This window comes from Pleuronectes platessa, chromosome 3, assembly GCF_947347685.1.
Source record: "Pleuronectes platessa chromosome 3, fPlePla1.1, whole genome shotgun sequence".
NCBI lineage: Eukaryota > Metazoa > Chordata > Actinopteri > Pleuronectiformes > Pleuronectidae > Pleuronectes > Pleuronectes platessa.
In genome coordinates, this window is record NC_070628.1 from 28,760,348 (window position 1) to 28,771,747 (window position 11,400).

Below are 11,400 nucleotides of genomic sequence, written 5' to 3' on the forward strand. Positions count from 1 at the left end.
AGGACTGTACCATTGTCTAGACGGGGTTGTGAACTAACATCTCCCATCCCCTTCGATAGCTCAGTTGGTAGAGCGGAGGACTGTAGTGGTTAGTGCCGTAATCCTTAGGTCGCTGGTTCAAATCCGGCTCGAAGGAGGTTGTCTTTTGTTTCGACCCCCTTATAATCCCACTCACACATCGGCAGCTGTTAGTTAACACATCTTCGATTGGTGTTCAAACACATTGAGTACAAAATTTGGATAGTCATGTTATTACTATACAGCAATTACGAGTATTACCATCAAATACACTGGACTCCACTGAAATCCTGTCATCTATGAAAACTGATGGTCTGAGTCTGTATGTCTGAAACTTGTGTTTGTCCGTCAGAGATGATGATGATGATGATGATGGGCTTTGTGATGCAGCAGGTAATCCCCAGCAAGCAGCTGTATGACGTCAGTCTCTTTGAGCTCAGTGAGCAGATGGAAACTCAGTGGATTAGCTCTCGTAAACACACACCGACAGCCCGCCGACAGCCCTCTCCAGCCAGCAAACACAGTAGTAACACTGTGAGAAAGAAGATACAAAGGGACAAGAAAACAACAACTTTTCTTTGTACCACATTTTGAAGTTTTTTTTGGAAGTTGGACAGGTCGCTAATTTATTCAGCTGACATAATTTGCCCGTTTTCTTTTTTCATCTTTGCGTGAAGCTTTTAGTTTTCTTGACTGTGACCTCTGACTGTAAGAATGACTGTCATCAGTGTTTCAAAGTGAGTTATCAGTTTGGTCGACTTTTCCCAACCTGTAACGTCTTATCCGGACGTAATTGTAGGAAATTTGAAAATCCACCCTCACTAAAGAGTTTGTGTTTTGTATTGCAGTGTGCCCACCGTCCCAGTGAAGAACCTCAACGGATCCAGTCCTGTTCACCCTGCCCTTGCCGGTAAAAACACTCTCTGATTTACCAAGTGCTGTCACTGAGAGGAAAAATCTCTAATTCAGGAAATTAAAATCATGGAATTTCTTTTTTTTAAATCTTTTTTTTTTCTTGGGTATTTCAGGGATCACAGGAATCTTGATGAGTGCTGCCGCTCTGCCTGTGTGTCTGACCAGGCCTCCCAAACTTGTGCTGCATCCTCCACCTGTCAGCAAGAGCGAAATCAAACCAGTGCCAAGCTTTGGCCACTGCTGCAGGAAGACCACCAAGAAACAAGCTCGCAAGGGTAAGAGTGAAACCAGTCTAAGTACTGGAATTGCTGTTATTTCTTTAAAAATATCGAATCATCAGCCTGATAAGAGAGAAAGAATTTCAATCTTTGTGTTTATCATCAGCCTTTCTGTTATGTCTGTACATCAGCTGCCACACAGGTTTACAGCCTGGACTGTTTTTCTAGCCTTTCATCCACTCATCACTCCCCTCTGTTCCCTGTCCTCTTCGTCTCCAGGTAAAACCCCAGAGGAGGTGGTAAAGAAGTACCTGCAGAAAGTAAAAAGTGCACCAGAGGAGGTAGGACCTGTGTTTTGTGTTTGTGTTTCATAATGCTGCTGTAACTTATGATAATGTTTTATAATGAGTGTCTTTCACTTTTCTCATCTCCCCCAGGACTGTACCATTTGTATGGAGCCTTTGGGGGGTCCATCTGGGTACAAAGGTCCAGGGGTGGGGCACGTTACTAAGGCAGAGTCCGTTGGGCGACTGGCACAGTGTGGACATCAGTACCATTTCCAGTGTCTAGTGGCCATGTATAACAACGGGAACAAGGACGGCAGGTAGATCAGAGACTCAACACTCGTCTTCATTCCCTCATAGGATTTAATGAAATCATCCCAATATTCAATCAATATCCCCCTTTTCTTTCAGTCTTCAGTGTCCCACATGTAAAACCATCTACGGCGTAAAGACAGGCAACCAACCGGCAGGCAAGATGGAGTACCACGTCATCCCTCACTCTCTACCAGGACACCCTGACTGCAAATCCATACGCATCATCTACAACATACCCCCGGGAATTCAGGTACTGCTAAGAACTGGACTGACAGGGGTGTTTTATTATCAGATGTAATACATTGTCAGGGTCAGTCTGATCAGCACGAGTGTCCACTCTCTTTTCAGGGACCAGAACATCCCAACCCAGGGAAGCCCTTCACTGCCAGAGGCTTTCCCCGACACTGCTACCTCCCAGACAGCGAAAAAGGACGCCAGGTAAACCCAACTCACTGTCCTGTTACAGACACTTATGTGCAACTGTTGTTAACAGAGATACATTTTTAATACGTGTTTTTCAAATTAACATTTCATCACAAACCTAAATGTGTTCGTCAGGTACTGAGACTGCTCCTGGTAGCGTGGGACCGCAGGTTGATCTTCTCAGTTGGTACCTCAAGCACTACAGGAGAGTCTGACACCGTCATCTGGAATGAGGTACATGTTTAACTAGAATGTCACCCAGTAGAGTGCATATCTCCACCAAGGGCCCTATCTCGCAATGTTAAACAAAGTGACGAGAAATTCCTGTAACTGCCCCCGAAACCAAATTTAAATATAATTCATCTGCATTTTTATCTGGATCCGCACCAAATTAAAAATACCCAAAAAAAAATTTATATCGATCCAAAATGTAAACAAAAAACGTCACAATATTAGAGAATGTGAAAAATACTAATGTATCTGTGCCTAAATGTATTGGGTTATTTCCTGGCCCATGTCCAAGCCTTTTACCAAGTTTCACTGAAATCCTTTCAGTATTTTTTTTAGTTATCCGGCTGACAAAGCAACCATTAAACCAACTAACTAACTTTGACAAACAAACAGACAGGGTTGCCAGCATAACCTCCTTAGTGGTGGTAATAAATTATGACTGTAACTCAGAGCGACTGTGGTTTGTGTAAAGATTTATTATCACTGAAGCTAAATACAACTCTGTCGTTGTTCTTCAAGGTCCACCATAAGACAGAGTTTGGCTCCAATCTGACAGGCCACGGCTTCCCTGACCCTGGACACCTCGACAACGTCCTGGAAGAGCTCCGGGCTCAGGGTATCACAGAGGACGACGCACTGATGGAAAAGTGAACGGACAAACGAGCAGCAGAGAAGGAGGAGACATCAGTGAGAGAGCAGTGAAGGGTTAACGGGTGAATGGGGAGAGAGCAGTGGGCCTCACCGTGAAAATAAATCGAGGAAAAAAGAGGAGAAACTGGACTGAGACTCTTCCAGCACTTAAACGGGGTGCGGGGGGACGTTTCAGGTTATGGAAGACATTGGGTTTGTTTTGCAGAGTTAACAACTTATCTAGATGTTGATGGAGTCACTGTTGGATTCGCTCGTCAGTGCGAGTCAGTTCAGACTTCACAGCTCTCGAGCAGGCACATCAACACAAGTTGGAGTTTGTGGGAGCAACACCACAGAAAGAAAGCAATGCAGAGGCACAGGTGGATTCGAAATAACACAGAGGAACAAGGGCTCTCATGGTTTCAGGTACTACATAGCGAGGTACTAATGTGAGAAAGTAAGAATGAACCAGAACTAATATTTAGGACAAAACAAGTTGACTTTACTGAGAAAAGAGATACATGAAAAGATGGTTGGAAGTTAGAGCAGTTCAATGAAAACTGGGAGGGAAAGGACAAAGGGAGGGAGAAGTTGGAGCAGTGGGGGAGGTAACTGAAGGAAGGAGAACAGGAGAAATGTAGCAGAAAGAGACAAGATGGTGTGTGAATGTGGCATAGGATAGGAGTAGAGCAAAATAACTTGTGTGGTACTATTCAGGTACTCGAGCTTTTAATAAAAACGCATGGAAACCAAGAGCGATGGAAGAAGGTCAGACAAATCTATGCTTTGTTCAAACCACCTGCCTGCTTATGGCTGAAGTACAGAGCTGGTGCTCCCTCTGGCGGCGATCCTTGTGAACTACACCTCCGCCTGCAAGCTACTGTAACGAATCAAAACAATACTTTTTATTTTTTTTTCATTGCTATAATCCTCATGTAACATCATTCCATGCATTACCTCTTACTTATGAGTTGGGTTTATATGACGTAAGCTGAGTTAATGTACGTCTATGTTGAAAAACACAAGACCAAACCAAGGCCTCGTCATTTGGGCATATTTGGAGTCTTACTATCGAGCCACTGTGGTACAAGTTAACCCTAAATACACAGGTACCAGTATTTACATGTATATCTTTATTTTATTTTTGTCCCTTTTGATGCTTCCTGTGGTTTCACTGGATGTAGATGGTGCTGTGTCTTATCAACAGTGGGAAGCCAGGGAAGATGTGATGAAGAGGGTTGGGGGTTTCTGCCCAGAATTATGCACTGAAAATTTGCTTCAAAGCCTCAGTGTTTAGTTCTTGTTTAATGAGCTTCACTGTCAGACAGATAAAGAGCCTGATGCTGGTCTTACAGCCAGGAAGTCCCTCAGAGTGAGTGAGAGTTGGCGGCTGGAGAGGGTGGAGAGATCGAGAGAGGAAGAGCTGAAGCTCCTGTGATGAAACACGGTGCTGCTCAGGAGAAGAAAGTTTTAGATGAATGTATCTTGGCCCTGGGTGATACACAAAGGATATCTGTGGTTAACGCTGACTAGCAAGAAATCACCATCCACCATCAAGTTATCACCCATGAAACTGAAGACCCACTGGTGGACCAGGACCTTGGCTCCTGTCAAATTATGTTATTTTAAAGATACCATATTTACATGCTTTTCAAACCTCTCTTTATATTAAATCTAAGACATTTAGTGGAGAGTTAAGTGGAGAAATCTTGAGTTAACAAAACGTTCAGAGTTGTGAAGTGGGAGGAATTTGTTTCAGCTGCTCCTGGTTCCTGAGTCTCAGATTTTTCCAATTAACAAAGTTAAATGACTCACTCCTCTAGGACTCGGATGGGCACAGCGTTCTCCTGGTTTAATCATCAGTATGAGAGATCAAGATCTATGTTAGTAAATATCTGGTACTTTATTAAAAGTCAAAAGGTACAAGCTTGTTTACATATCAACAAGGTACGAGATCTAATCACCCAAGATATATTTCAGTCAGGTGAGCTGCTACGGGCAATCCAAATCAGGCCCGTGTGCAGCATCAGATCGTATTTGACTGCGATGAGCTGCTGATGTCAGCCAGTAAGGGTTCAGTGCTGTGAGCCTGTAGAAGGTTTGATATATTTTAGGTTATTACTCTGGTGGTCAGTGGTTTTCAGGACAAAACAGGAAGAAAAGCCTAATCTTGAGCCTGAGAAAAGATTTTAAATGTGGGGCCTTTAATTTGTGATTAATCGGAAAAGTGAGCGACTTATCTTATCTCAGCAACAACGGTAGCTCTCCTGTCATCTCCATGCTGCCCAGCCTGTAAGTGTGTGTGTGGTGCGTGTGTGTGGAGGAGGATTTGTGTACTGTGTATACTACCAACATGCTCCCAGGTTAGAGTATTATTTGGGTACGTGGGAATCACATCCTCCTTAAACTGTTTTGATGATTTATGATGCTTCTCCCTGTACTGTAACTTCTTTATTGATTTTTAATATTAAATATAGTAACATGTTTAGCCTTTTATTTACACTATTATAGATTATTTTGCCTTTTTATAATTTCCTACATTTATGTTATAGTAATAATAATGCTCTTTCATTTGTTACAATTGGTTTACAAAGACACTATTGTTCTTGATTTTAATTGTGTACAGAAGTTAAGCAGGTTTTAAGCTGAGCTCTACTTTTCTTTGGAAAAGGAATTTGATGGTAGACTTTTATCTGAGTGTGAAATATAATGATATCACGTTGTCTGTGAGGTAGAGAATCCTTCTGTTCCTCTACACATCATGTGTCCGGCTCCTGGTCTGCACTGAGTGTCTCTCTTACTGCAACTCCCAACAACAGTGAACCTGATCTCATGTCCTCTCTTTTATCATCAGTGATTCAAGTGCAGGTCACATGATGGAACAGATTATTTTAAGATCTCTAAATGAATGCCCTCTTGTTTTGTGGCAGTTTACTCTCTCTGTTGGCTCAAACACTGACTTTGTATAATTACATAGTCACTTGCATTGATTTCAATGTGACTTTGTGTTATAGAAATAAAGGGTTTGGTTTCTAAACAGTCTACAAGGTATTGAATTAAATAACATTACTATATTTATTACATTTCTTTGGATTTAGTGAAATCAGATGAACTGAATCATCATGAACAGCATGATTTTGTTATTGTGGAGTTAAAGGGAGATGTAGTCCCTCTTTAGCAGACCTTCATCCTGGTGCACGAATTACGATCATGAACTGCAAATGATTTTTTAGGAGAATGAATGTTGGGTAAAGGCTCTGATCCGTGGTGTGCAGTGTCTGCAGCCATGGAAGCAATGTAGCAAACAGCTATGACCAGCGTAACTCACCATTTAAGTTTTTCTCCCTTCGGTTGTTGGTTTCTATCCCATCGTTCCATCCCATCGCTACTAAAGGCAGTGTCTCCTCCACACGTCTGCAGACAAGGGCCTGCCGTGATGTCGTCTTCTCACCTGTGGGGGGAGGCTGGGGAGGAGGGGATCATAGGTGCTGCACGGGAAAGAGAGAATCCAAACCTGTGATCAGAAAAACAAAGTGTAAATATTGCAAAAATAAATGCTGGAATACGAATGATTAATACAAGAAAATAAATAAAAGAACAAATTAAACAAATCTGTTGTGTTCAAATTGTTTGTATTCATGTACAAGGCGGCATAAAACTTGAAAAAATCCACTTAAATTTTAACAACATTTCCCAACATGTAATCAATCAATCAACAACAAACAGACATTTCATTTGATTGTTTGTGTCTATATCTACAAATCTTGTATCTACTAATTAGCTTTTGTCCCCCAACCCTGCCCTGCCATTGTCATATCGTTATAAATGATATCAATAATTTTATTCAATTAGAAAAGAACATTCTCATCCAAATAAATGTACCAGATGTGTGTAGGTGTACATATTGATAGTTACAAATTTGTCTTACATTGCTATATAAATAAGTATATCAATACTATCACAATTAAAAATCTAATTTCAAAGCCAGTATTAAAAGTTGTAAATTGTACTATTTGGCAGTATGGCATTGTCAATAAGCCGCTGTCCTTCTGGTGTCATCACTGGGGAGATATTTGAGCGATGCATAATACTGGAGAAGAGACATGTTCCAGTCAGGGTTCACCTGTGGAGCCATGATTCTAAAGAGGTGTCATGATTCTCAAACTAACACAATCAGAGCTGCATCATATGACTGGCAGCTGCATCAATATTAATGATCAGTTTACTTCAGTTTCACTAAGTTTCTCTACGTTTTCTCTCCGTCTTCAACCTCCTCCTCTGCAGAGTGCTTTCCCTCCGTTTTAGTGTCAGGGGAAGACCCGTAATTCACGGCCGTACGTTCCAGCCCCTCATCTCAATAGACGTATGTTTCTTTTTAGCTCCGGAACTTATTTCGCATCGACCAGACAAAAGCGACCCCAGCTGTTCAAAGATAGGTTGGCCTTAATGCTTTTAATGGAAAGTGCTCGAAGCTGACATGTGTTTACATGCAGCTCCGCCGTGTTACACTACCGTGACCACAATAAGCCGATGTTAAAGTAAAACTATGAAGTACTTGTAAGTGGTAAATGTGCATTAAGTGAAGACGCGTCGTCTAAAAACAGCTTCTGTAAAGTGAGACGAAGAAAAAGATTGTCACTAGCAGAGGATGGTTTCGATCCATCGACCTCTGGGTTATGGGCCCAGCACGCTTCCGCTGCGCCACTCTGCTGACCGGTTCTCCCTCCCGGCATATTCCTTATTTATATGATACTACTCGTATTTTAGGGTTCATAACTTTCTATTTACCGAGTATGAGTGTGACGCTATACGCTAATGTGTGTTTTTTCCACCCTTCACACTCGATGTTTGTCTGGATCGCCAATCCTCCATATTACATTTCACTATTAAGCCGCTAGAGGACGCTGCAATCTGATGTCTTTCAGTGCTGTCGGCAAAAAACAGATGTTCTTCAGAAGCCCGTTGAAATCAGACTTTCACTGGATGGTTGGTGATCGTTGAAGATTTTATTTTTGACAAGTTACCAATCCTTTTACAATACGGGAGGTGATGACTTTGACCCAGGATGAAAACAGCTACTCCACAAGAGTGCTTTCACTTGGAGGACATTTTGCTAGAAATAATAACATGCTTTAAAAAAAAGAAAAGGATATCAAGCTGGTATCAAACATCGGTAATGGAATATTTTGTTCGAATTTTTTGACAGTTAGACATTGATTGGGGTCTAATTCATGTTTTATTTACTGTGGTATGATGGAATAATAGTGTAAGGGATGCTTTTATTTTGTAGTAACAGGATGTGAAGGAAGACCTGGGTGAGGCTGATGGACAGACCGGTAACATGCACACGGGTGTTCTGCTGTTAATAAGGTTTAATAAAGACCGACTTCGAATACGTCGCTGTACGAACCTCATTATAACCATAACTTGACATGGTGTCAGAACTGGGCGACTTGTAAGCAAAAAAAAAAAAAAAAAGAAGGTGAGGAGAAAGTATCGTTTTGGCGGAGGAAGAGGAGACGACCCGGCAGATATGGCGCAACCTACACCAACTGCTACGTTCACAATACAACCTCCAGAGCCATTCGACTTTACCAAGCTTCAAGAATGGGAGCGTTGGATTAGGAGATTTGACCGCTTTCGGCTTGCAAGCAATTTAAACGCGACGTCGGAGGAAAACCAGGTAAACACGTTAGTGTATTGCATGGGCGATGAAGCTGAAGAGGTGCTAAGGGGGCTAACGCTAACTGCAGATGAGAGGAATAAGTACACGGATGTCAAGGCGGGCTTTGATACATTTTTTGTGCCTAAAAAGAATGTCATATACGAAAGAGCGAAGTTCAATCTGCGTGTGCAACTGCCGGGAGAAACGGTGGATTCCTTCATCACTGCACTATACGGATTAGCTGAACACTGCAACTATGGACTGTTACAGAAAGAGCTGATCCGCGACAGGTTAGTGGTCGGGCTGAGAAACGTCTCATTGTCAGAAAAGCTACAGCTAGACAGACACCTAACACTTGAAACTGCTATAACAAAGACAAGACAGTATGAAGAAGTTAGAAGGCAGCAGTCTGACTTAAGAGGAGAAAATGGCGGTGCTAGCCAGTGTTCAAATGTTGACGCAGTGCATGCTAAAAGCTACAGAAAGCCCAAATTTCCCTTTAAGCCTCAGCCACAAGCACAAACACCAAGCAGCTATAAAGCTAATGCATGGCCACAGCCAGGACCAAAAGCATGTTATAGATGCGGAAAAATGCCCTTACATAGACAATCAGAATGCCCTGCTACAGATGCTGTGTGTCACAACTGTGGCAAAAAGGGACATTATGGCAAAGTGTGCAGAAGCAGTGCAACATCTCTGAATGCTGTCACTACAGAGGAAGAAGAGAGCTTTTTCCTGGGAGCCGTGGATACTGGAAAAGACCCGTGGACAGTGCAGCTACAAGTACGACAAAAAAACGTGTGCTTTAAAATAGATACTGGTGCTGATGTCACCGCCCTGCCAGCCAAGGTGTACCATGACCTTACAGGGGGGCATGATGTGAGGCGTCTGGCAGTGCCGACACGCCCATTGGTTGGGCCAGGTGGCAATGTGCTCTCTGTCCTAGGTGTTGCCAGAGAAACACTACGCAGAGGCAAAAAGACAGCCACAGAGGACATTTATGTGGTAAAAGACCTGCACACTGCACTGTTGGGAAGGCCTGCCATAGAACAGCTCCAGCTTGTGTGCAGGGTTGAAAGCATCACCATGGACTCAGTGAAACATCTGTATCCGAAACTGTGTAGCGGCTTGGGTCTTGTTCGGAGGCCATATGCAATTAAATTAAAGCCAGAGGCTGTGCCCTTCTCTCTCCACACACCACGCAGAGTTCCTCTGCCGCTTATGGGAAAAGTGAGGGAGGAGATAGACCGTATGGAGAAGATGGGCGTAATCACCAAGATTGAGGAGCCGACTGATTGGTGCGCCGGGATGGTGGTGGTGCCTAAAAAAGCAGGCAATGTCCGCATTTGTGTGGATTTCACAAGGATGAATGAATCAGTATGCAGAGAAAAGTTTATCCTGCCTTCTGTCGAGCACACTCTGGGCATGCTAGCTGGGGCAACAGTTTTTAGCAAATTAGATGCTAACATGGGCTTTTGGCAAGTACCATTGACAACAGAGTCTGCCAAATACACCACCTTCATCACGCCTTTTGGGCGCTACTATTTTAACCGGCTACCCTTTGGCATAGCTTCAGCCCCAGAGCACTTTCAAATGATGATGATAACAGAAGTGACTGGTGGCCTGCAGGGGGAACTGTGTCACATGGATGACATCCTGGTCTGGGGACAGACACAGGACGAGCACGATATGCGGCTGCATGCGGTGCTAAAGAAGGCACAAAAGGCCGGCATTACGCTCAACATGGACAAATGTGAGCTCTCACACCACACAGTCAGATTCCTGGGTCATGTGATTTCAGCAGATGGAGTGAAACCAGATCCTGAGAAGACGAGAGCAGTCCAAGAGATGGATGCACCCAAAAACGTCAGCGAACTCAGGAGTTTCCTGGGTATGGTCAATCAGCTGGGCCGCTTCTTGCCTAACTTGGCTGAAAAAGACAAAGTGCTACGAGACCTGCTGTCCAAGAAGAACCACTGGTACTGGGGGACAGAGCAGCAGGCCGCCTTTGATCAGTTAAAAACAGAGCTGTCATCCACACCGGTGCTCGCACTATACAACCCAAACAGTGCACTAAAAATCTCTGCTGATGCCTCTTCCTTTGGCCTGGGGGCAGTCCTGCTGCAGAAGAGCGATGCCATGTGGTCTCCTGTGGCATATGCGTCCAGGTCAATGTCACCAACAGAGCAGCGCTATGCTCAAGTAGCGAAGGAGGCATTGGCTGCAACATGGGCTTGTGAAAGGTTCAGCTGTTTCATTCTGGGCAGACCATTCGAGCTGGAAACTGACCATAAGCCGTTGCTGAGTCTGCTGGGAGGGAAAGCTTTGGATGACCTCCCACCAAGAATTCAAAGATTTAGGATGCGACTCATGAGGTACAACTATACAGTCAATCATGTCCCTGGCAAAAGCCTGTGGACAGCCGACACCTTATCTCGTGCTCCTATGAGAGCCGCAAGAGCACACACAGATGCAAGCCTACTAGAGGACACCAACATCTATGTAGACTCTGTCATCAGCAACATTCCTGTCAGTGGAGATTATCTAAGTAGCCTACGTGAGCACCTGAAGGTAGACAGCACATGCTCTGCTCTGATACAGTACTGCACAGATGGCTGGCCAGACAAAAGCCAACTACAGGGAGAGCTGAGACATTACTGGGCTGATAGAGCAGTGCTGACTGTGCACGATTGACTGCTGC

At 43.7% G+C, this 11,400-nt stretch overlaps 1 protein-coding gene and 1 non-coding gene across 3 annotated transcripts in view; both read left to right on the top strand.

Moving 5' to 3' along the window:
- Positions 1-6,071, top strand: part of LOC128433940 (E3 ubiquitin-protein ligase DTX4) — a 37,670-nt gene extending 31,599 nt beyond the window's left edge. For both annotated transcript variants that reach the window (XM_053417824.1, XM_053417822.1), the window contains exons 5-12: positions 867-928; positions 1,047-1,208; positions 1,431-1,492; positions 1,589-1,755; positions 1,847-2,000; positions 2,099-2,188; positions 2,309-2,407; positions 2,924-6,071. In XM_053417824.1, coding sequence (XP_053273799.1) covers positions 867-928; positions 1,047-1,208; positions 1,431-1,492; positions 1,589-1,755; positions 1,847-2,000; positions 2,099-2,188; positions 2,309-2,407; positions 2,924-3,055 — 928 coding nt within the window. In that variant the 3' untranslated portion in view covers positions 3,056-6,071. The remainder of the gene's footprint in view (positions 1-866; positions 929-1,046; positions 1,209-1,430; positions 1,493-1,588; positions 1,756-1,846; positions 2,001-2,098; positions 2,189-2,308; positions 2,408-2,923) is intronic.
- trnay-gua (transfer RNA tyrosine (anticodon GUA)) lies at positions 50-136 on the top strand. The gene is given in 2 exon segments: positions 50-86; positions 101-136. It is a non-coding gene; the product is annotated as a tRNA-Tyr (tRNA).
- Positions 6,072-11,400: the final 5,329 nt, after the last annotated feature.